This window comes from Gymnogyps californianus, chromosome 5 (assembly GCF_018139145.2).
Source record: "Gymnogyps californianus isolate 813 chromosome 5, ASM1813914v2, whole genome shotgun sequence".
Lineage (NCBI taxonomy): Eukaryota > Metazoa > Chordata > Aves > Accipitriformes > Cathartidae > Gymnogyps > Gymnogyps californianus.
In genome coordinates this window covers 15,486,891-15,513,683 of record NC_059475.1, presented here as the reverse complement: position 1 = coordinate 15,513,683, position 26,793 = coordinate 15,486,891, and the positions used below count along the sequence as shown (strand labels likewise).

At 36.9% G+C, this 26,793-nt stretch overlaps 1 protein-coding gene across 1 annotated transcript in view; it reads left to right on the top strand.

Moving 5' to 3' along the window:
• PLEKHA7 (pleckstrin homology domain containing A7) overlaps positions 1–26,793 on the top strand; it is a 164,776-nt gene that overhangs the window by 89,353 nt on the left and 48,630 nt on the right. The window contains exons 4-8 of the mRNA XM_050898202.1: positions 5,692–5,775; positions 14,044–14,155; positions 20,819–20,923; positions 22,753–22,825; positions 24,022–24,122. Of these exons, the coding sequence (XP_050754159.1) occupies positions 5,692–5,775; positions 14,044–14,155; positions 20,819–20,923; positions 22,753–22,825; positions 24,022–24,122 (475 nt within the window). The remainder of the gene's footprint in view (positions 1–5,691; positions 5,776–14,043; positions 14,156–20,818; positions 20,924–22,752; positions 22,826–24,021; positions 24,123–26,793) is intronic.

Sequence of the window (26,793 nt, the reverse complement as noted above, 5' to 3'; positions counted from 1 at the left end):
GTGGATAATGTTCAGGATCTTGAAAAGATGGGTTTTTGTGTGCGTCCAGCTTGTAGTGGGTGCTATTGCTTGTGTAATACAATTAGTTGGTATTGTTCCTAATTCTTCCAAATTATGTCTGTATTACACTGCATTTTTCTTCCAGTAGTATCATTTGCAGAACTTTGATGCCGCTCATTTTCTTGGACTATTCATTGATACTCTTTCTAACTAATTCTAAAAACTAATACCTAAAAAATACTCAGAAGGCAATGCTGAAACTATTTTGAAGCTATTGATGTATTTCAGAAATATGTTATGAAATAAAGCAAACTATGCCTGGCTGTTTGCCTGGTTAGATACAAGCACTTTCTCCTGTCTGGAGTAACAACTCACTGGCTGAACAGCAGTTCTTCACTGAGTGAGTTCTTCCGTCGGCTGCAGCCACACCAGTAACTCCCATAGAAGTGTGGGTGCTCGCCTGTAACTACCATCACCATTTAGGGTATTCAACATAAGGATGTTAATGCTTATTTAGTCGTGCAGGTAGATGTAGAGGAGTCAACCTACATGGAAAATAAATACTGTAGAAATGGTTTGTAATAATTTATAGGACAGTCTGTCCAATGATAATGTGAATTTTTCTTGCAGCTTATAAATTTGTTGTTAATGTGGTGTAGACTCAATCAGTAGTTGATTCACACATTTCAAGGTTTATCTGCCTGGGCATTTAAATTACTCTAGAGGCAATCTATAAACTTGCTTGACTTCAAATGAAAGGTCATCAGCATCAGTCATGTCCAAAAGTTAATTATTAAAACTTGGCTTTGACTCGAATACAAAATGAACTGAAAGGGGGGGGGAGGGGAGGTGCAGTCATGTTAATTATGAGTTCTGCGAAAGGATCCATGCAGGCAAAAGTGCCTGCCTGTGTCAATTATACTGTAGGACTGGAGACTGGATTTTAATTGTGTGCTTTTCCTGTGTTTAAATTAGTTAAATTTCATCATACTATAGGTTAGGTTAGTGCAAACAAATGATAGGCAATGTTAAATTTGCAGACTTGCTTAATCAATATCTGAGAAATGTTTTAGGCTGCATTCTGATGGTGAGCAGTAAGGTGCTATCAAAGGATATAGGGGTTTGTCTGTCTGCTCTCCCACCTACCCAGTGGGTGGAGGAGTAGGATCACAAACAACATCCAGTTGGTAAGGTTATCTGATTCCCCCCCTCCCACCCCTGAACCCAGGGCCGACTTAGAAGTTACATTAGATGCTCAAGCAGCATGCTTTCACGTGGCTAATGTTAGCCAGATGTATTAACACTGTTTATATCTTGAAGGTCTTATGTCTTTCTAAACTGCTATAGTACGTCAGTCTTAAGACAGCGGGTGACTATCAGTTCTTACGTTTGTAAATGTTGTGTACATATGCTGTGAAATGGTAGAATTTGTGTTGCAGCATCTATTTACAAAGAACCGGTGTTTGAACTGTGATTCTGTTATCAAAAGTCTGAGTCTTAACTATTACAAACCAGCAGCAAACCTTGGTGTTCTGTAACTTTGAAATTCAGAATTACTTTTAAGAGTCTATAGTGTAATTTAATAATGATGGTAGTGGTAGATGCTAATGAATATAATTTTTGTGTGGATTTTTCACGTTTTCATACTTGCTTTGGTTTGGTGGTTCTGTTGATTAGTAATTACACAAAATCAGAATAATACAAAACTGTTAAAAGATGATTGCTAGGAAAAATGCCATAATTTATCACACAGAAAATTCGTAATATTACTAGAAAAGTTAGCTTGGCATTTCAAATGCATGTTGTACTCATACAAGTTACATGGTGTTCAGAATTCACATGGTGAAGCATCATAAGCCTTTCCCAGTTTTGTTGGGGGTATTAAGTCTTTCTCTAGTGAAAAAAGAATAAAAGGGGCATGAAGAGTGGAGCAGCATATCGTGTCCTTTTATTAAGGCTCATTTATTGTGCCTGTTGTACATGGTAAATTTCTGGACAATAGAAACGCATTCAGCAGTTGCTATTCGGAGGAAATACAGGTGATTAACTACCGGGAGGCTTGGTTAGCTGATGTGTCTGGAGAACGACTGTGCCGGGTCTTTTCTTAGTCTGTGCTTGGAAAGGAAAGAGAACTTTCACTGCAACAAGTTTGCTAGATCACTCTCACTGGAGATGTTATTGTTATTATTGTTGTGTAAACAGATATTACTGTTAAGCAGATGTTTAAAGGACATGAAAACAGCAACAAAAAAATCGTGATCTAAATCTAAGAATCTAATGTTACAATTTTTCTCGTTCTAATCAAAACAAGGTACTGCTAATATTCTTGGAACACTTCTATTTAAATACTGGGAAAGCTTCAAAGGTGGTGTAAGAATTAAATAATATTTGCAGAGAAAGATGGAGGGAGCAGCAGACAATGACAGACCAGAATAATTTAGGTTGGAAGGAACCTCTGGACCCCATCAGATGCAGCCCCTCCTGTTCATAGCCAGGCCAGCTTCAGAGTTGGAACCAACTTACAAAGTTCGATTCGGTTGCTCAGGGCCTTATCCGGTTGCGTTTCGGATGTTTTCAAGGATGGAGATTCCACAGCCTTGCTAGGCAACCTCTTCCAATGTTTGACTGCTCTCATTGGGACAAAAATCTCCCTGCTATCTAATTCCTTGTTGTGAGGCATTAGCCATCTGTTGTGTAGGTTGTTTTGAATAGTGTTGCTTATTCTTAACGAGTCCTATGAGGCAAAATGCTTAAACTCTCACTTTTCAAATTCAAATAAACCACTGTGTTCTGCAAAACTAATTGTTAGTGGCAGTGGTTTCATTTCTCTCTTCCCAGCCAAGTCCTAGGTATTGAAGCTGCAGATTTGCGGAAAGTTTTGGTTTTGTATGCATTATTCTTGTCTGTGAAATTACCATCTGTATTTTATGTAGTAACGGAACTGTCCTTCTGTTTCTCTGCTCTTACTATTTGAAGTGCAAAACTTGTCCCAAAATGCAATTGCTCAGATATTTAAGAAGTGTTTACTTTCCAGCTGAAACTTTTATTATTAGCAAGTAATATTTAGTCTATTAGTAATGGACTTGCTCTTTAATTACAGCAAGACGACTAATTCATCTTCTGAAGGCCTGGTGAATTTATTTCATGGGAAATAATAAAACATTTGTAAAAGTGCTAGTATGGTATGATGGGTAACTTCATTTCCTAAATAACCATAGAGCAATTCTGGAATATAGTCCTTTTTCTTAGTCTTAATTGTAAAGTGAGTTATTAATGACTAAAAGCCTGCAGATGAGAGCTTGTTGACAATTCGTCTGCCCCTGGAGAATAAAGCTGACAAGGTACTTTCATTTTTAAAGCTAACAATGTATCTCCATTTTTGTTAGTAGTCCTAGCCTGTAAGTATCAAAGGTTAAACAGACTCCTTCAGTCCTGATTTGAAAGGAAAGACTTTTAGCTTAAAACTGGACTGTGTGACAAACAGGGAGTTTAATTGTTACAGTTATAATTTATTTATTATTTTCTTTGAAACCATCTGCAAGTCCCTGTTCCTTTCTTTGGATGTATACACAAAATGAGAATATAAACTCATGTAAAAGTGCTTCTTTCGAAAACAATACTCCTCAGTCCTTTTGTGAGAAAAAGAACATGGTTGCTTTGTAGATGTTAGCACTGCAGGCTTACTGGAAATACTTTCTCCTGATCTCTGATTTCATGGGAAAACTGAAGAGTTAGAAATGGCAAAGGTACTTCATTAACCCACTTCGGTAGCAGAGGTCAGTTCTCACCAGTCTAGGAGTAAATGCTGTCGCTGGTGCTGTGGGGTAGTTGATGGCCTAATATGTTGTTCACAGTTTTTAATGGCTGTAGGGCTAGAATTTTTGTAATAGGTGAGGCTGGAAAAAGTCCTTTTGGTGTAACATAAGTTGTCGCAGCTTTCAGCTTATCATTGAAAATGTTCATTATATCGGTCCCTTATATATGACTTTCTGTAGCAAGGCATATTGGAAAAGGGGTGAAAAGTTTATAACACAGAAAATACCCTCTGCCGTTCATGGTCCAAGTGGGACTTAGCGTGAGCAATTTGTGGTTTTTGTTGTCGGGTTTTGTTGTTGTTGTTGTTGTTGGGAGTTTTTTGGGTTATTTGTTTGGTTGGTTGGTTTTGGTGGAGGTTTTTGTTTGTTTGTTTTTGTTTTGTTTTTTAAATCAAGGCATGTCCTGAGCTATTTACATTTGAATGTTATGGCTGCATGAGCTGTTTGATTTTTAGCTGTCCTTTAACTCTACAGAAGGAGTATCATATCTTTGGAATTTCATTACTTTGAAACCCCAAAATATTTCTTTATGCCTTATTCTGTTTCTGGGGGGACATCCTGCTATGCTAGACAATTGGGTCAAATCTGTAAGACCTGAAATCGCTGGGCATTATGGGAGGAAAATCCCCAAATTTTTAAAACAAAAAAAATGGATGCAGTGTTCATTTTTGGCTCTTTGAGGTATAATTCATTTAATGGCCTTATTACTTTTGTTTTCTGAATATACTCACAATGTGTTAATATTTTGCTGCATTTGATGGCAATTCTAGCTTTAGATGTTGTTTACCTAAATATTGTTAGCTAAACCTATAAAAATTCAGAACCTTAAATAAGCGAGCTCTTGGTTCATTACTCTCTCTAATTCTAAGGCTCCCTAACAGCATGTCAGACATGACCTTTCTAATTCTAAAGTAAGATCTTCGATTTCTTATTTCTTTAAAATTTGTGATTTTTATAGATTATTTCTTTGGACAGGGCTGCAGAATAAAGTGCTTAGTAGGTATGAGACTCTATAGAAATTGTCTTGTATTTTCTATTCAATTAATTGAAATGATTGGGGAGGAGGGAAGACTACCAGTTTATCTTGAAATAAGCTTTCTTCACTCCATATTTTTGCATTATATGACTACGGTTACACAGATAGATAAAATAATTGTCTTTAATGGATAGCAATATTTCACAGAGAGCAGCAAAACATCTAGATAGTACTCTGAGGGGAAAGTTGATAGAAAATCCCAATTTTAATTTAACTCAGATGAAATGCTAAATTAGGTTGTTTTATATAGGCCATGTAACTGAACGAGTAAGGTTATATATGATCCTCTGCATGGTGGTGTAAAGAAAAATCACTGAAAAAATACCATACTAGAGGAAAAAAAAAGCCTGCAACAAATGGCTTCCACAAAATCGCTCTCTGTGATCTCATTAAATGTTATAAATGGTGTAAAATGCTGTCCAGCAGCATTTTAAATTATTTTGCTGGTTCTGTTCTGTGAAGTTTACAGAAATACAAATCAGTAATTTATGTTGTGTAATTTCTGTGTTATGTTTATATAATCTGGTAAGTCAGGTGTAAATAAGCATAAATTCAAGTGCATCTCCCTAACTAAGGATTGCAACTAGTTTACTTTTAAAACATTAACCTGTTTAATGATTAAATGGTACAGTGTGCCATTGGCAAAGTCAACAAGAATGCAGGAAGGAGCTGAAAACATTTCTGGCTTGAAAAGTACCTCAGAAATATGTTTCATTTTTGGAGTAGTAGCAGCAAAGCCTCAATACAAACAGTTCTGCCTTTTAGAGATCATAGATATATCTTACTGAGTTTAGCAATATTAATTTCTTTTTTCTTTTTTTCTTTTTTTTTTCCTTTCAGCCATAATCAGCAGACCACGTCATTTAGACATCCTGTGACAGGACAGGTTTCTCCAGAAAATATTGAATTTATTTTGCAAGAAGAGTAAGTAGTTTTATACCCATGTCGAGATCTAAAACAGTAACACATTTACCTACAGTAGTTTAGTAGTTTGACAGTTCCTCTGGTATTGTAGCAAAAACGTCATAGAGATGTTTTATGCTTAAAAATTTACTTCTCATTGTGATAGTATGTTTTTGAGTCTAGCACTGTTCCACATTAGGGCTTGAGAGAAAATCTTTACCAAATCTTAAACAAACAAACAAACAAAACCCCCCAAAAATAAACGAACAAAAAAGACAATATAAATAGGATACTTAAACAATAATGCTTTAGCCTTATATAAATATCAGATGTACAGAACATAAATGTAAAAGGTCTTTAGAGCAAACTGGAAGGTTTGTACTAAAATTCAAATACACAAAATATTGCTAGTTTCCATTGTAATTCACTGGTTTTCTTACATTTTAGATTTTCTACATTCCCTGTCTTGGACTGGTATTTATTAAAAAAATTTTGATTAGGCGTTCTTCAATTTATTCTAGAGAAATAGAATCATATATATTAGTTTCCAGCATTTTATCTTGATTGTCTGATTTAAAAAAAAAAAAAAAAAGGAAAGAAATGCATGTATTCAAACTGGTGTATCCGGGCATGTCTTTGGTGTTGATTTGGATCACTCCCTGTTTCACTGTAGGGTTTAACTACTCCTGTCGTCCTTTTGCTGCATGCTAGATTGCTCCTGGAATCCCTTCTGTAATGGGATGACTGGATATCTTCCCTAGACAGAGTCTAGGAGAGAGTTCTACATCACTTCTAAAACCACTCCAAAGGGCAAGAGGAATGGGACAACACCAGATAGCTTTTCCTTTTCCAGCCTAGTCTTCCAACACTGTTCAAGTAGCCTCTAGCCCTTCATGCATCACAGAGGCTGGGCATCATGCTGTAGTGGCCTGGATGTGGTGGTTTGTATGGCTGCCTGCACGATTCTGAACATTTTATGTTTCAAATTATGTGACATTTAATTTGCTTTACATTTAATTTAAAGCAGTGTAGCATTAAGAAAAATGAGGCCCAGAGAAGGGCCATGCGAGACTCCCACAAGACTGAGGCTTTTCTGGCAATGTCTTCTATTGTGGACTTGGAGAGGAAAGGAGAAGTAGAGCATGAATGTACAGCCCTCTGCTCAGAGCTTCTGGTACAGCCCTGAGAAGTGCCTCTCAATGGTTTAAATAACAAACCAACCAACCAAAAACAACAATAGCAACAAAACCCCAACAAAAAACCCCAACTAAACAGCTGCCCTCCCCCAAGCTCAAAGCCAATCCAAGGGCCAATCCTATGTTAAGGCCCTTGCTGAGAACCAGCATGAAATAGGATGTTGAACATATTTTGCAGTGTGTGGGAGAGGCCTGTGATGAGGTACAAAGACTGTGGGATAGCTACTGAGCTGGAGGTCACCCAAGGTGTTACATGGTATGCGGGTGGCCTGCTGCTCGGGAGGGGTTTGGCTCCTTACAGGTATGCAAACAAGCTACTCCAAGTCATTTGGTGAGGAGAACAGGTATCTTGTGATGGAGCAAATCTCAAAGACAGTATGGACAATAGTCACTGTGTGTCTGTGTTCCAACTTCCATCCGTTAATTGATTTTTATTTAATCTGTTGTAAAAGTTCAGTCAAATTTAATATAAAGAAAATTTGTACATGTGTAAGGGAAAATAGGTGTTTGGATAGAACTCCTTGGAGTGCCTCCCTGGGTTAGTCACACTTCCCTGGGCTGTTTCTGCTTTTGTAGTCATGGTAGTAGATAAAATATTAAAAGCAGAATGGAAAGAAAAACATGCTGGTGGCAGATGTTTTTAGTGGTCTTTTGTGTATGTTAGAAACTTTTTTGGAAGAGAAATGAAGGTGTTTATTTGGAGGGCAATCAGATGAACGGGCATAACTTCTCATCTCTAGACTTCAATTACACTGAGATGGTATCAAAAGAGGGAAAAAGCTCTTACAATGTAGTAGAATTAATAGAGACAGGTGGGTTTTATTATAAAAGAAGAGGGAATGGCTGGAGGGATATAGAGAGGAGTATGTGTTTGTAGTGACTACTCGGGAAAGTCTTTGCAAGAACATTTTTCTAAGCTTTATTATTGGCCTGAAGTACTTACAGTGTGTTTTTAAAATCAGATGTTTTTAATATATCAGTTAAAATTGCTTTAAAGATGTTATTTGCAAGTGTGTGGGATGCTCTGGTTTCCTTAGTTTTGCACCACTTCTGTGCAACAGTGTGGGTTTTACACAGATGCTGTTCGTCACGGTCATATCTGAGTTCCTGTCAAATGACGCTGTTCACTTATGTGGATGTCTCTGCTGAAATCAAAGGATCTGTTAGCACCTCCCTGTCTTTAGGCCTAGGAATAGTAATGGGGCTATGCCATGTTTTCAGTTCTTTTCCCTCAGGCATCAGGGATTTGTATGGAATCAGTGTTGTTGATCGTGTATTAGTTTGGAATCGGTGGTGTAGATTGTATCTTGTGATGAAATGACTTTCACAAACAGGACACAGTCGGAAAGATAGTCTCTGGATTTGCATGGTCTGTGGAAACTTTCCATCATGGGATCCTTTTGACCAAGAGTACTTTTTTCTATAGCTGAAGAATCCTGTCTGAAGTAGTAGCACTCTTAAGGGTTTCATAAAAGGCAATTTGTTCTTCAGTGCTCTTGTGATGTGATTTATTACTTACAGGTTGATTTTAACTTAAGATTAGGGCCAAACCCAGGAGTTGTCACCAGATGTTGACTGGGAGCTAGTGGGGAGACATAAGCACAAACTTGTTCAAGCTACAACAAACATATCTATTAAAAGGACAAGTTTACCATCAGAAAAGTAATTTACAGTAATCTACAAATGATGAATGTATGGACTGCTCTGGCCATTTCTCATCCAGGAAGCAATATTCTGGCAAGAAGATTTCAAAAGAAGTTTTGGAAAATGGTGTCAATAAATGATGTAATCCTAGCTTGATTATGAGTCAGTTACGAACCAGACGCCTTTGCCTCACTTGATCAAATGAAAACTGGATTCTTTCAGTAGAAGGCTGAGACTGTATTTCACTAGTCTTTTCCCAAGGCATTTCCCCTTTTAAAGAATATCACATCAATTTTGTTTTTTAAGCCGAAATCTGATTTACTGAACTTCATTGTAACTGGAGGATAAAAACAAAGAGTATTGCCTGGACCCTGTAACTTTTGAATTACGTTATCTTTTGATCCTTATGCTGTTCCTTCTTCCTAAAGGTGTTCTTATTTAGAATTTTTTTGTCAGAAAGAGTGATTAAGAATTCCTTATTTCCTAACCCATTCTCAGCTGAGACCATTGTCAAATCCCCACCTCTTATTCTGTTTTTCCAAGCTTAGCAACTTTGGTCACTTAGTGTGTGGGACGTGTGTTCTGTACCTTTCACTAGCCCTGCTTGAGACCTAGGTTTTCTGTATGACGCTTTTAGATTTGTCTTTTTTTCTGATGGAGTGATTGATTATAGCTGAATGTAGTATTCAGTATATGACCTCATTGGTTTTTGTAATAATTTAGTTGTACTTTTTCTTCTCTATTCCTTTCCTAATAATTCTTAACATACTTTGGCTGCCACTACTCATTGTGCTAAGATTTAAAAACATCTTTTCCTCAGATTACCAATGTTGTTTTGAGCAATAAAAGCTGCAGAGATGTTTTTAATTTCGTCCTCCTTTGAATTAGTTTTCTGTTGTTGACACTGAACTCAGTTGGGCATCTTATCACATGGTTACTCATATCTGAAGATTATTTTTCTGTCTGTTCCTGTCAGTATTTCAGGTTTTGTCCAGAATAATTTTTGTCCTATATTGACTTGGTCACCTCACAGTTTTCGGGATCACCTCTAAGTAATTTGAGCATCTTGTCTGTATGGGAAGTCCCTCTGGTAGCCTCCCTCAATTTCATAACTGTCTCTTGATTTCTGTGCTTTACTTTCATGTTTTTAATGAACCCTTAATCCACAAAGGGACCTTTCCTAAACAACCGATGGAAAAATGAGTATTAATGATAAGGCTGCCAGACAGGTGTTAGATCTAGTTTAACCACATTGTTATATGCATATTTCTCTGAAAAATCTGTGATAGAATTACTTAGGATAGATGTATGTGATGTTTAGATTTTTTTCTCTCTTATCTTTCTTTAAATAACAGTTCTTTAAATAATTGTATACAGAAAGGAAGAAGCAGGCACTTACAGCCATGTATCTAATTGTATCTGTTGGTAAACACTAGTAGTTGTATATTAGAAGCTTTACAGTATATTTGTGATAGTGGTATGTTTGCAAATGAGAAGATAGTACTTTAAAGTTAAAAAAGGTAAGACTTGAACATAAATGCAGAAATATAGGAAAAAAAAATATTGTGCTTAATCCAATGAGTGTTATCTTCTTTTTTGCCTGTTTTTTGTGCAACTGATAAAGCCTCTGTATCACCTCTGGGGAGAGAACCATCTTATTTTGTCTATTGCATTTGGTTACTATAGCAGCAAAAATATCAGGTGGAGAGAAAGGAAGAAACCCAAACAACCCCAAAATAAATATCTGCCATGTTTACATGTATAGAAATACTAGGACAGTTAATTTTTTATCTAGCTGAATAGGAGATTTATTAGTATTAAAACTAGATTGATATGATGTTATTGCATCATATTTGGTTCCAACAAAATAAACTTTTTAAGTTGCTGGTATGAATGAGGATCTTCTAAGTTGACTAATCTTTATGATCCTTTAGAGAAAAGGAATGTCTTCTCTCGTGAGTATTGCATTTTCAATGTGGGCTACTGGTATAATCATTTTGTTGTTGTTCAGTTGGTTTTTTTGTTTGGTTTTTTTTTTTTTAATAAACCAAATATTGGCCATGTAATTCTTCTGGCTGGTAAATGTGATTTCTGTAGACATACTAGCACTGTTTAAGTAGAGCAGGGAGTTGCTTGACAGGAGATACTATATAGAGTGTTATTTTCAAGTATTTTAAAAAGATTTACAAGGGACTGGAGCTCCGAATGTACATAGTGCAATTCTGCCTGTGTATGCACACACCTGGGGGAGGCAGTAAGAAAACTATCCTGAAAATAGACAAAAAAGTCACTATGAAGACAGAATGGGGTATCTTGGATAACAGATATTATCAAACATCTTTGGTGATAGTGATTTTGAACTGATGTTTCTGAATGCACAGCGTTAATGCTGTAGTCACTTATTTTCAAAGATGAATCTGTAAATACTATTAGGACAGCATTAACTCCATTAACATGCTGGGATGTTTCAGGTAATTCTGCATATTCTGCATATTTTTATTTGCTTTTAAAAACAGACTGAGAATATTAATTAGCTATTAAGAGGCTTGAATATTTGAGTTTTGTTATGTTCTGATTTCATGCAACAAATCTATTTTATCCTTGAAATACTATATACAAATACTTAAATTAATTTTCAGTATTGTTTGGTGTTTTCTGTTACATCTCAGGTACAGAAAGTTTGGATCACCAGTGTTTGCTGCCAAAGGCATTTTTTGAGGAGAATAACAATGTATTTTCTCTTTTAATGGAATTCCTGTCTCTTTTGGTGGCTGAATTCTTCCACATGGCAACAACCTCACATTTTTTAAAAAACATTTTTCTCCTTGTGAATTTGAAGTCCGTCATTAATCTTGGTACTACTAGAAAAGGAAAGCTTGATTTATTGGCAGTGGTCACTTTCAGTAGCAAGTGGAAGAGAAATCACTAAATGGCCACATTATAAATGCTTAGAAATTATGTGTTTATCGTTCAGTATTGCATTATGATTTTCTCATAGTGATGGTCTTGTTAATCATATAAGGCTTATCTTCCTCTGTAGTTCTTCTAAAAAAAAAAATATATATTTTTTTTTTAAACTTCAGTATGTTTAACCTACTGTGAAACAGTATTGTGTGGAATAGTGAAAATCTGTTCAATCTAAGTTGAATTTGTAGATTAAAACTATTCCTCTGGGGTTATTTCTCTTTCTGTATTAATGTTTTTATTGGAAAAATTAATTCCAATTTGTTGAAACTTAAATTTTATTTTTCATTTTTGTCTTTCCTGAGAAAGTTAGCTCTCTGTGAAATAGCTACTCTATAAAATGAAGAAATATAATCTAATCAGATTATCTATAGTCTGGAAAGCCTACAAATTTTCTGAACGTGTATGTTATATGCTCTCTCCTCTTCCCTCCACCTCCTCCTTTCCTCCCTCCTCACCCCAGTGAGTATCTGGACAATATTGTGTGACTGTCCTACAGTATAAAAATAGTTTGTGGTGTGGACATTGTAGAGAATCTAAATCTCAAGGGAAGAAGAGAAATTTGTGTCTTCTAAGGCCAAACATTTTCCTTGGATGTGTTTTGTTTTCATACTTTTGCGACTCCTTTCTAGTGGCCTTCTTAATGATATCAAATCTAATACTTCAGATTAATTTTGAGGAAGCAGTGTAGAAGACTGTCCCATCTCTGTTAGTGTTCCTCCCTCATTGCAATACCTACTCTCAGTTTAGTTGCCTCGAGCAGGGAAATGGAACCTTTTTGATAAGTAAATACTAGGACAAAGCAAGTAAGATGCAGGCACATTGTAAGTCTGCATTTTCTACCTGTTTTGAAAGTTTATAGAGTGGGAAGGGAACAAGTGAGAAGAGAGTCAAAAGCAGATAATAAAACTGGCTGATCAACAGAAATAGCTTAGTCAGGCAGCGTTATATATGGCAAGTGTCTTAATCTGCTCTTTGCTGAAACTGGATATTCCTAAAGCTGATTAAATGCTGAAGTAGGATACCTGGTCCATAAGAGGTAAGGCAAATTGACTCAAACTGATGTGATGAAGCCCTCATGCATTCAAGGCTGGCCAGGGATTTTAGGAACTTGCTGTAGGTCATTCTCATATCTTGGGCCTGAATTCACGTATAAAAGCTAGAAAGAAGGGACTTATGCCAGATAAGCAAGGCATAAAGGAAATGGGATCAAAGTTGTGTTACTTCCTTGCAAGATTAATTGAAACTGTGTGATCACAAATGGAAAAATGTGCTTTCCCTGACACCATATCAACTATAAAAGCTTTTGGACAGCTAATTGTTCAGGTTGTAACTGAGGAAGAGCAATGGTGGCAAACACCTTGTCCTCAGTTAAACCCTGTGTTGAGCTACTACAATCACAAACTCTTCTTCTCTTTTCTTATGAGTGATAACTGCTCAGAATTGGATTGAATTTCAGTGGTAGCAACAGTAATGTTTGGTGTGGCTTGTCTTTTTTTTTTTTTTTTTAAATAAATGGCTTTGGTGACTTCTTGAGATGGGAAAAAGAAAATCATACGTTGTTAATTTGTTTTGTTTTTTCTGATGTGACTGTATTACTACTTGTTCCTAAAATACAATTTGCTAAACTATGTTGTTAATGATTTTTGAAAATACCACCTGTGGGTTTAATTCACAAGTTGGTGTTGAGCTTGGTTGCTGAGGCTTCTCTTCACAACCTGCATGTGGGATTCCACAAGATTTTGCACTTCTGTTTATCCTCTCATTTCTTCATCTGGGCAGCTGAACTGAATTCTTTCTTGTTGAACAGGTTATTATGGTAGGATTGATCTCACTGATGCTTTAAACGGGTATCTGCATCTGAGCTAGTTATCAAGATTTCTTGAATCTTAGTATGACTCAGAAGTTATTTATTTCTAACTATCTGCCATGAATTGCACCATTTCACGTAAAAGGTATTTTAATAATTCATATTGTAGTATGAATCATATTTTGGGCAGATTCAAAAATCTAACATTAAGTTAGTGAAAGATCAAACTGTAGGCTAGTCTCACTTTGATTTTAAATAAGAAGCCTGTTATTGCAAAGTGCTGACTCCTATCCTTCCCTCCCCAGTACTGGCTCTTTCACATGTTTGCAGCCAAGCCTCTAAATTGGGCACAATTTAGTTTCTCTGCATTAGCCTTATCTTCTCTGAGTGCTCTTTGTTACATCTTGATTCTCTGTTGGGTTTGCAGACAATTTGGCAGGTTTCTTCCTCCTGATACGTAGACAAATACCAATCATCAGATGTCACTGGCAGCATCTGCTTGAGAAATACCTGAAATCAAAATAATAGGGGTGGTGCAAAGGAAGTTGCAGATGCATGGGAAATGTTTGACTAGCCTGTCATTCATTTGCTCACTGTGAATCTTAAATATAAAAAGGCAAAGCTGACTGTTTGAAACAATGTGCTTTAGATTATCTGGTTTTCTTTGTTTTCTAGACAGAATTCATCTATGTCCAAGCAACAAATAAACCAAAGACCTTCAAGCATGGTCAGTGAAACGTCCACTGCAGTAACTACATCTGCTGTTGATACAAAACCTGGCTCTAAGGTAAAAGAAAAAGGCTATTGTTTCAGCTTGATGATTAGAACTTCACTCACTTTAAATCCAGTACTCTTTTAATGTTTTAATGCTGATTTTAATAGGGACATGGGTTTAGCCTAGTAGTCTAATAACTTACCTCAAAGAAGAGGTAATATCTTCTACCCAAGCAAAAACCTTTTTACAGCATAAGAGCACCATATACTTACATGATAGTGTTGAATGATAATTCAAAAAATAGTGATTATTGTGACATGGAAAGTTTGAGAGGCTTCTTAAGAACGGAAGCAAGTATATGTAATACTGGTATTCCAGCAAGTCTTTTGACAGTCCAGTGCATACGGCAAAAAGTGCTGCAGAATACCAGGAATTGTAATTTGCAGTTCTTACTTTTCCATGAAACCTTACTGCTGTTCCTCCTCTTAGTAACAACTTAGATCCTTCTCTGCCATCACTGTAGTGCACAAACAGTGCAGACACCAAGTTTACACACAGAATGTTTAATAATAGAAAAATCCATTATTTGTCATTGACAAAGGGCCTGTGTTGTTTATTGCACAAAATATAATAAAGTGCTGTACTTGAAGTGTCACCAACTATTTTAATGCTTCTTTGACCTTACAATAAATTGCAGTCCAGTGAGAATGGGAGGGGGCTGGATAAAAAGAAGCAAAAAAATACTGGAAGAATTAGCAGAGATAAGATAGATTTCTTAACTTTGCCTGCAGTTCTTAAACTTCTCATGTTTTTTTTAAATGCAAAAGTGTGAAGCCTGTTAAGTAATTGAGTTGAAGAAAGGACTTTGCCAAATTGGTTGCAAAGATATTTTTGTTGAGTTGGAATCACTTAAAATCTTCTTCTAATGTTTTGGTATGCTTGGGTGAATGTTGGAGAAGATGAAAACAATTTCATGAAAAGGAAAAAAAAAATTTTTTTTTTTTTAGATCCAAACTGTATAGGTTATTGGACCAACACAAAGGTTGTCATGTGTCAAATCTCAAGAATACGTTTATCTTTAAAGTGCTAGATGAAGTTATCACTGAAAACAGTAGACTTAGTAGGTTGCCTGAATTACTTGATACATTTCTTTTTTGATATTCTAACAGTTGAACTTACCAAAGTACTTGGGCATTTGTGTTTACTGTATTTATCCTCCTTATTCTGATTTTTTTAAGCCAGCATTAGAGGCAGAAGGCTCATTTTTTCACTCATAAAACCAGCAAACTTAATAGGGACCTGATACTCTGCTTTGAGCTGGGAATTTCTCCAGTGACACAGTTGGCTTTAACTTACCCAGGATCCCACTTCTACCAAAAAGTGTGTATCCTCTGTCACCTGCTCCTGCTCCTTCCCTTTGTCATGTGTTTGCACTGATTTTGCAAAACAGTGAGATCAAAAATGGTGACTGGATACAACTTACAGGGCCACCCACATGCTAGAGGCTAGTTCACTGGAGATGTCAGAACCACACAGCTAAAGGTGAGGGTAATGCTCTTTCCATCACAGCTTGGAGAATATCCAGAATCACCTCCCAAAACTTCACTTGGTCTGTTTTTGGTCTCTGTTTCTATTTTGTTTGCAGTCCAGTATAAGTGTGGCCATGCATGCTTCTGGCAGGCTCTCAGGTGTAGCATTTTTTTTAATACATGGCAGCTTTAAAGTTTGAATAGAGCTCTCGTAGAGGGCTTGCCTGTACTCTTCTTCTCCACCAAGTTTGTTTGTATAAGATCCATCCTGCTGTGGGCCCTCAATAAATACTTTACAGGAGTTTTGATTAAGACAGAGAACCAACATCTTTCTTATGTATGCTTTGTTTCATCATTGCATGTGTTTCCAGGCTTGAAATCACTCCTCTCGTTCTGTAGAGTCAGAAGATCTGTTGAATTCCTTCACAGCCTAACACACAATTAATTCAAGTGAGCTAGCAATGAGAACAAAGGCTGTAAAGTGAATAACCTGTGTCCTCCATTTTGAGGTTGACTTTTGGCATGTTGAGAATAGGTTTTAAGATCCTTTCATCTATTTCTAAATGTTTTCTTCCATGAATTCCGTAATCATTCTTTCAAAGAGTGAGTTCCCAGACGCAGACTTGAGAGACAATCATGAAGCCAGAGACATGTTCTGTTTGTCATGGAAAAGGTCTCTAGCTACCCATAGCTAATTATTATCTTTTATGAAATGCTTTCATAATTTTGTCCTGCAAATGCCATCACAGAACTGTGTAGGTATAGTGTCGGAATCCTGGCCAAACCCAAACTGATTTTTATGTAGAGCTATGTGCACTGAAGTAGTACCAAATCAGAAAGTGCAGGAACAGATACATGACTTTCCACTTAATTCTTCTATAGAAAGTTGACAGCTAAGAATTGCTACGTTTGGGGTGGAGGGGGAAGGTACGCTGCCAACTGTACAGCAGATTTGTCATTCTCAGTTCAAGATGAAGGAGATGAAGACATCTGGCTTGCTTGCTGCAGTGCTCAAGTCTGAACTTGGATTGAATAAAACTTCTGAAATAAAAAGTAATTGTTTGGAAAGAGAATTTCACATGTTCTGTCCAACAACGTCAGTTGTACAGTGTACACCAAGAGGAGCGTGTTGGAAAGAAGAAAAAGAAAAAAAGCCAAAATGAGGCTTATACTTACCAAAATGTCATTATATTTCATTGATGTGCATATAAATATATAAAGCTTCATTTTGTAAGACACCCGAGATGAGCAGTTTTGCAGAAATGCACATGGATTCTTGGGGTGGGCACCACCATTTTGATGCTGGCACTGGCTGAATAAGTTGTCTGAAGACTTTAGACCAATGCAGTCTACCCTTCCTTTTGAAATTTGAGGGGTATGGAGTTGAGGGAATAAAAAGCAAAAGGGCATGCTGATAAACCACAGTCGTTCTCTGTCCTGAAGATCTGCTTGTTCGTAGCCAATTCAATTACATTATTAACCATATTAAAAGCCATTTATATTGATTATAAATGAAGGATATGGAGGAATAAAGATCTGTTTCAGTTTGAGAGTAAGGTACATTTGGAATTTAGCCTGTTAAAGCATCTGATGGTGTGAATGGAAGCTTGTAGATTTTACTGTGATGCACAGTACTTCAGCCAAGTCAAAAGCGTAAATCATAGTAGTGTAATGTATTTATTACTATCTATGTTTTGAGAGTGTGTTTTGGATGGATTCTGCGCAAGAGAAGTAAATGAATTGTTGATGACACTGGTAGTTGCTGGTATTTTTCCAAGATGAACTGGTGAGGACTACAAGTAAATAAAGAACAGGTCTAGCAGTTGACAGAAACAGGCAATGGTGACAGGTATGCGATGGTGCCAGCTCTGTGGGACTGTCTGGAGCTGGAGTGTAGAACACAGGGTTTAGTTCAGGGCCACTGCAGATGAATGCTCAATATTAAGAGCAGGAATTTCTGAAAGTTTCAGTTTTTCCTATCTGAAAAATAAGGATTTTGTCTAATTTTCTTAGAGATACTGAAAGGATTCATGAGTTCATTTGTCAGTGAAACATTGACATTTTCTGAATGGAAGAGTTTGACTTAAACAGGTGGGGTTTTTTGTGGGCTGGTTTGTTTTTTAAGTCCCTGTAGATTGAACGTTAAGGTATATGTTCTTTTCTGTGAATATTTGCATATTTTTACCAAGATACAGTCTTCCTTTTTGCTATTTAGAAAATCTGTTCTAAATGAAAGGCTGTCTACATTTTTTTTTTTACTGTCCGGTTTTAGGAAAAAAAAAAGATTACATTTTATAATTAAGTTAGCAACTTTCTTCCTCAGCTAGACGCTACTGTAAGGAAGAAGATGACTCAGTGATGAAAAAGGATTTGAAAATTTTGGCTCTTGACGTTTTGGTTTTTTTGCAAAAACTTATGAGTCATTCACAAACAAGCTAGCATAACAAATGTACTGAAGTCAAAAGCGACTTCTTTGTCTTCAGTGACACAGGCAGCTGCTCTGACCTGCATTTTTCAACACATGACAATGATATCAGAATATTTTAAGTTAGGAAAAGACTACTGCAGTACAGACAAATAGTTTTAAAAATATACCTTTTCTTTTAAACTAACTTTGTATTCCAGCCAGTGGAAGCAAGGTGTGACATTCAGTATCTGTTATGCTTTGTTTTATTCCAAAGCAGAATGAGATGATTAATACTACACATGATAAGAAAATTTTAATTACATAAAGCACCATAAAATGATTTTTTTGTTTCCATTATGGGCTACTGTATTGATAGAGAATACACAGCCTTGGGAAAACTTTTCCCCATCCTGTGTAATAGAAATTGTTTGATCTTTTGACCAAGTCCAAGGATGACTTTTCTACATTGTGGTCTGCATTTTTGTTAAATTAAATAAGGTCAGAGAATCAGAGTGCTTGATCACTGATGGGGGATCTGATGAAAAAATCAAATTTGAACCCTGCTGTAAGGCTAGGTCAGCTATACTTTAACTGTTCCTCAGTTCATCCACCCTAGGATAATTATGAGAAAGAAAAATTAGGAAACTAAATTCTGTGCGTTTTGTAAATTGATTTCTGTTCAGGTGCAAAGCATGGATTTTTGACTTTCAGAGCCTTAAACAGTTTGGGCCTTGTTATTTTTCATCACCCTTGTAATGTAGCTGTTGCATCTAACATTTGGCAACAGTTTTTAGAAATCTTGACTGAATTGATTACTTCTCATTTTTCTTAAAAGAAAATGTGTATGGCTTGGCCTAATGATCATAAGATCATTCAGAGCTTGGCTGTCCTCATGATAGATCTTTGTGTGTTCGTTTAAAGTGATATTTGGACACAGGTTCACAAGTTACCTTTTGAAATATTTTCAATAGCAAACACTAAATGCCTAACATCTTATTTCTTCTTTCCTTTAGTGTCAGACTTGCTGCTTGTAGGTCTGTGAGTGAGTACTGAGAGAGATTTTGTGGTCATAATTGACATGCTGCATTTGCACAAAGCCTAGTGCTCTGCAGCCCGTTAGCTGAGTGCCTTAGCACAGGTATGGCAGAGAAACGGGCTGGGAGATCTTGGTGATACCATCCTCACCTGGCTTTTACTGAGAACTGCTTATTGCCGGCTGAATGGCAGGGGCGTCTGCTCAGAAACCTGTTGTTGTTTACAACCCGGCCTGTGAGATTTGTGCCCTGGATGCTGGGCTGCTCAGGTGATCTCCTGTGCTGCCTTGGGCCGCGCTAAGTCTTGTGCAGACTCTCACTGAGGTGTCAGGTGAGGTGTCACTCCCAAGGAAAAGCCCGTACTTGGCATTCTTCCTGTCTCCTAAGTGTCAGGGCGTTTCACAGAAATGACCGTGACATGCAGCTCACCTGACTTCTCAGCAGAGCTGAGAGCAGTATGCTGCTTCCTGGTAAACAGACCTTGGGGAAACTACCTCGTAAAATCTGCCCTTTGATATCTCCTTACAAGTCTTAAATCTACGTTGCTGTTTTATATGCTGTCGCACCAGAGAAAAAGTGGATTTCTTTTTTTCTTACTGATTATTGCTATTATCTTAATCCTGCATTAAGATGTGTGCTTATGTCTACTGAAATGTGTGAAATTTAGTGCAGGTTGGTAAAGCCTGGCCTCAAAATTAACAGAATCCATTTAAAGTTATCATATATTGCTAGAATATTTTCTTATTATATATGCTGTCTTCTAGTCCAGATGTTGCCTGACTGGCAGAAGCAGTACGCTGAGATATTTTTATGATGTCATCCCTTGCGTATGACACGTGCTCATTTCCAGAGCTGCTGTTTGACTGCAGCTGACAGAGCATCAGTACCCTGACAAGCTGAGAGGAGAGATTCAAACAAAGGAGAGACATTGTAGGAAGGAGACAGAGTGTGAATCTGGACAGCTCTTTCCTTGGAGAAGTCAGGAGCAACTGTAAGGGTGGTTTGTGCACCTCAGGTTCCTACAGCAATTGCAGCAACAAACTGTGCTGAGATTGGAAAAGAACAGGCAGATTATTCATCCAGAGATTCTCGCTGTCTCTTTCACAGACTGATAGGCTTTCCTTGTTTGTTATTGAAATAGTTTTGCCCATGTGAGTCAAAACTGAGGTTGCAGTAAAACACAAACCATTACCTAGTCCTTGTGACTTCCACTTACTGCTGTCTAGGTCTCTTCCTTAGCAGTGTCACTCTGTCTTCTGCTTTTGTTTGCAGGGTCAAAGTCCAAGCATTTTAATACGGTATCAATGTTGTTTGACTTTAAACAGGAAAGAAAACCAAAACCAACCAAAAAAACCGTCAAACAATGAAGAGCAAGAGTAGGATTCATGTGCACAAGGTCCTGTGTGTATAAAAGACTTGTACCATGTTGCAGAGAGAGACTTGCATGCAGCTGTTGTAGTGCACTCAAAAATACTTCCCAAGCACACTGAAACTTCAGCAGTTCTGCCCTTCTGACTTGAGTCACCAGTGCTGCTGCTGTTCAGCTGGGAGTAGTCAGACCGTCCTGGCACTGATATGTTGATAAAAGTGGAAGATTGACTTTGCTATGTTGTAAATATCATTGTCTATTTACTTGCCCTTGAAAATGCTATAAATAATTTGTTACTGTGTAATGAAGTATGAATTATTGCAGTGAGGTTATTTGTAATATGAAATGAGTCTCAGTACAGTTTAAAAACCACTGCTACATTATACTTCTGTACAGGTTGTGAAGGCTGGAAACAAAGTTCATAGCTTTGGAAAGAGGGAACAAGCTATCAGGAGGAATCCCAATGTTCCTGTTATAGTAAGAGGCTGGCTACACAAACAGGTATGCATGTAATCATCTGTTTCTGTTCATATACTTCAATACAATCATCAACTAAAAGTAAGTGCCTTCCAAGTAACTGAAAAAACAGAAGCTCGAATGTTGGTGATGCAGGGCAGTGTTGGGTACTCCCGCAAGCTTCTGTAATGAGGGGCTTGTACTCAGTGTGTGCAGGTGCTTGTGCTTGTGCTTCAGCACGTGTGACAACCAAGTTTTACGTCCAGGTTTGATCCAGAAGTGGAAACAATGATAAATGGACATCACCATCATGGTTAAATGTTGAGGCTATAACTTTGTTGTCTAAATCTGGTTATTTTCCCTGTTTTATCCTGCTTGATTGGCTTGATACCATGCTGATCTCAGTCTCCCTCAGAATGCACTATAAATCTGAGGCTGGCTGTGAAGGCCTTATTCCATCTGCTTGCTTATGCCCTTATACCCTGATCAAAGGCTTAATTCCAACACATATGCCTTTTGTTCTCCAGAAGCAGAAGGGAGAAAATGAAGGGAGACAGGGACCCGTTCACCGCACATTGCTGTCACCAAGACCAGTGTCCAAGCAAAGGCTGGATTATAGGATTTCATCCAACAAACAGAATTTTACAGCTGCTGCTTCTTGAACTCTTAAGCTGACAGAAGCACATCCTTGAGTGCAGAAAGTAAATAAAGCTGTTTGTTGTATGAGAATACTTCCCTGCTTCTAATTTGGCAGTCAGCGTCCATCAGATTATCACCGGAGATCCAGCAGCTAGGTTTAAGGATGAGTAGGAGAAGGCTGAAATCTAAGGCTTACAATTATGATTCTACATATACAGGAAAGTGAAATTGCTGACAGCCATCCACTTCCTCCTGCATGGAGAGCTGTGTTCTGCTATCAACTCTGTTGACATCCGCTACCCAAGTCCATTAGTTTTCAGGACAGAATCAGAACTCAGACACAGTATGTGTTGACAGCATTGGAGCATGAAAAAGGAAAGGGAAGAAAGTCCTTGTATACTTAATATGACTGCAGAAAGAAGAAGGGAGATAGTATATACAACATTCCTCTAGCAATTTCCTTCTATCCCCTTACCTCTACTTGCAAGCACTTAAAGCCTGAAGATGCTTTCTATGCTGCTGGTCTCATCAAAGCCTGCCTCAGCTGAATAAGTTGTACTTGCTTAGGTTACAGTCTGGCAATTTTACAAACTTCTAAAATTAATTTCAATGTAAATATTACTCATTTTGACAATGTGTTATATATTATATATAGCGAGAGAGATATATAGATCTCCACAGGGATATTATATTATACGTTATTAAAATTTGCACATTATGCACCCTGTTTTATTTCCTAAGGAATATTTCATTAAATTATGTTTTAGGCATGGGTAACATATGGGATATTGACTGTAGAATTATAGGGCATCATTGTCTGAAATGTGAGGTCATACTTCACAGCTGTGTAGTGATTTTCATCTTGGTGTACAGGCAATCCTTGTTGGAGTTTGTGCCATCCAGATGCATACTTTGTCTTTATTGCAGATAAATGTGTCTAGATAAAATACGCATTGGTTGCCTATAAGGTTAATCTGAATGCTGTTTGGGATGCGAATTTAATTACTTAATGAAAATTAGCAGTTTGAATATTCTACCCTGATTATTTTATAGCTGGATGTTTTGCCTCTTATCTTTCTTAGTACATAGTATTTTGCTAAAATATAAACCACTTGTTTTTGGAATTAATACCATATTTAGGTAAACTTCTGGTAAACCACTCACTGGTACAGCATTGTATGATAAGCTGTTAACTTTCCTTAAATGAAAAGTGTAATACATTTCTTGCATTTCAGGATAGCTCTGGAATGCGATTATGGAAAAGACGATGGTTTGTGCTTGCTGATTATTGTTTGTTTTACTACAAAGGTGAGTAGGTACTAGCTCTTTTGAGTTAGTCTGTAACAGTTCACCTGTTCAAATCGCATTGCAAGCATAAGCTAATTGAACTCTTCAGGTATAGTTAGGTATTCTGAGAAGAAGCATAGTGAAACAATTACATATCCATATGTCTTTAATGCGCAGCAAATTTCAGGCCAGAGTTGGGGAACAAGGGGGTGCTGTATGATCTTTTGTCACATAACTTATCTTTGATATATGCCAAGGTTTATGTTGCAAAACATTTGGCAGCAATACCAGTTTAAGATTTATCCCGTCTCTGGTCTGTGTTGTGTTACCTACTTGCTTGCACTTAGACAGCTCATTTTTTGAGAATGCACTGTGGCCAGATCATGGCATTGATTCAGCTTTAATCCAAGGGACAATGTAAGTGTGACAACTTCTAAATCCAGTATTTCTACCAAAAAGGGTTAGATGTGATCTTACACTGAACTGGGAATAATGGTATTACATAAGGTTATTTTGAAGTTTTGAATATTGTGTAGCGTGTTACAATTTTTGGAAAGCATTACAGAATATGAAACTTGAATTCATATTTCTAGGTACTGCATTTCTGCTGCTGATTACTTTAGAGCCAGCAGTAATAGAGGTTTCCTAATTATAGCAATTAGTCTAGATGCAGAATGCTAAATGGAAAGTCCGTCATGTTATGCAGCCTGTCAGAGTTCATTTGTCACAATAAGCTTTATTCTCGAAGCGGATTCTTCTGTCTGAGCCTAAAAAATCAACACCCCCCCCCCAGACCTCAACAAAAAAACAAACTTGATTTTTTTCAAAAAAATTCAATCTTGTTTCTTTAAAAACAAAACATTGTTCTCCAGGTATTATTGGTGTTGAGTCATAAGAAAATTCAGGTCTGAAGGGACTTCAGGAAGTGTCTAGTCCAACTGCATGGTGAAAGCAGGGTCAGGAAAGAAGTCAGCCCAGGTTGCTCAGGGCTTAATCTAGTCAGGCATTGAAAACCTCCAAGGATGGAGATGGCACAACCTCCCTGGTTGGCCTGTTCCACTGCTGCTCTGTCCTCAGGGGGAAAATTCTTTTCCTTATATCCAATCATCCACTCTTCTTTCTACTTAATGCCTGTTGTGTGTGTCCATAAAGGAGAATGTATTGTTACCCCACTGAAAAGTACAGTGAATTAGAATCTGTTTTTTTTAATTCAACAGACAGCAGAGAAGAATCTGTTCTGGGTAGCATACCATTGCCTAGTTATGTAATATCTCCAGTTGGACCTGAAGATCGCATAAATCGCAAATTTTCTTTTAAGGTACAGTTACAAAACTTATTAGCTGATCATATTTTAAAATGGTGATTTGAATGAGAAAAGCTGCTATTGTAAACAGAAACATCATCTGCGTTCCTATTTTATTTATTATTTTTTTAAAAAGTAGGTTTATTGACTGCCTGTTCAAATGTGACATAGCACTTTTTTGTTGCTTATGAATTGACATTCATATGTCTGTTACTATGTGAATGTCTTTAGAGCTTAATAACATGTCTGTGAGTGAAGATCCTGTTTCTAAAATCAGAAATTAGTATTGATAAGTTGTTCCAGTACTGTTTACAAATTGAAAGAAAAGTTGTCTTTTTTTCCTTTACAGAGTACTTGATCTCATAGTAGACTGATGGTCTTTTGGTTTTGTTGTATTTGTTAAAAAATAAAATAATCAGCTCAGTTCTCACAGAAAATGACAACACTGTAGCTTTTGGTGTTTAATTTCCTTATTTCAAGGGGAAAAAGTGTAAGCAATTTTTTTCTCCTTTTTTGGGGGGGAGCAGTAGTTGTCCTAAGTGACACGGGCTTTTTTAAATAAAAAAATACTCATTTGATATAGTTTGAGGTTGGTTTTGTGTTTTTTCTGTTTTTTAAAAAAAAATTAATTGTATAATTTACAGTTCTATTCTTTGTTATAAAAACCTATGAAAATGAAATAAAACATACATTCCTTCTTGACAGTGGAAACACCTGACTCCAATTGATTGTCTGAGCTGCATCACTAAGGCAAAGTTTAGAAACTTAAGTCTATGTTGCAGATTTAAATTCTACCAATACCTGGAGCAGAACCTGTTTTTCTATCAAGCAAATGAGCTATGTACTTTAAAATATTTAGAAATCAGGTTTTGATCAGGTATGCTTTAGGAGATCTAGAAGGGAACTTTCTGTTTATATCTTTTCTGTGCTGAAATTATGAAAAATGTCTGCTCATCTTTAGACTTTCTCTTGCATTTTGATTTTTGGGGTGTTTTAAAATTGTAGACTGCCTCTTATTGCTTTCGGTTCTATTTTCAAGTGGATAAAGGCTTGAAATTTTTTAAACAAATATTAACTTGGGAAATGTGTTTAAAAAAAGACCCAGTGCACTTTGTGGAAATGTTTATTGTACTTTTTCAAATGCATTGAACATGAGATAGCAGGACAAGCTACAAAGGAACCTTTGTTTAAGAAAAACATTCCACTCCAGTATTTAATGAGTAATTCATAAAGTCGTCCTCTTCTAGAGCCTTTTCCTAGGAAGAAGCATATACTGAAAGAGGAGGACCCAATGTACTTCTAGGCTTCTACTTCTCTTGGAAAAACTAGTAGTGCAGACTGGGGAAGGAGATAAAAGAAAGTAGTGATAGTATCTCGTTGCTTTAGAGTGTAAAAAAAAAAAAAAAAAAATCTGCTTTTTATTTTATTGAAAGAGTGTTTGTAAATGTTGATCAAATGTATATTAGGATTGTTAACTAGTTTAACAGTATCAGTGATAAGGGGAAAAAAACCCCAGTGTGTGTGTGTGTATATTTTTATATACACACACATGTAGTTTCCAAGCAGTATGTTCTATAGGCAAGCTCTCAAGTCACCACTGCCAAGTTGTGCCTCTCCTTTTCTGTGGAGTAGAATCCATAGTGTGATCATGGTTAAACGTTTTCAGAAGCAAATGCAGACTTCCCCTGTTCCTCTTAGGATATCATACCTATATGAGCTCTACCAAGTCTTTAACCTGAGTCTTTTTCTGAAAATCAGCATGAGCCAGTAACCTGAGACTTTCAACATAGGGGTCATTACTAAAAAGTTGATACAGAAATAGGGAGTTGATAGCAAAAGAAACTTTGTGCTAGAATCTATGTAAAAATCTACAACATGAATTTCATGTGTTAGTTTGTTGGGCCAATCTTAACTCTGCTTTAGGTGTTTGATGATTGACTGCAGACTTGATGCTGCAGTTTCATTTTATTTAGAACCAACTCCTAGGGCAGTGGGAGGATTTTTTAAGATTCCTGTTGCATGGACCCCATCCAACACTGACGTTCAACGGTCACGGAGTCGGCTGTGGGCACGTGGCGACAGGAGCACAGCCGTACTAGCATTCTATCACTCACCAGCCATTACCTTTATCTAATCTCTTCAGTACACTTCCATATCCAGAGTGTAGACGGGCATTCTGTCTCACGACATAGTGCAGCCAGAAATAGAAAACACAAGCAGAATAAGCCCAAAATAAAGATAAGACTTTTTCACATTTCAGTCCTGAATGAGGTGGGAGAATGTGCCATGTCACTTTTTACATTTGGCCTGTCACTTATTCAGATTGTTTTAAATCCTCTGTTACAATAGAGGTATTTGCTCCCATTTTAAGTGGCTGTTTTAAGTAACAATGAGTTTTTGAAGCTAGGGAAGCAGTCTGTGAAAAATGTCAACATTTTGGTTTGTAAAACTAAAGGAAGGAAATCTACTTAGCAAATACATGGATACTTTTTGCATATGATTCAGTTAGAAGAAGGTTGGTAAAATACATGCTCACTAGGATATATGTTAAACCTTGCTAACTGTTAAAATGTACACCATAGGAGTTCTCAAGATTCTTTTCCTTTCATCATCTCCTGAGGCCCAGCTTTAAGCTTTTGTGTCTCTTTGGGTGTTTGACAATTACAGGCCTGCAGAACTGCGTACA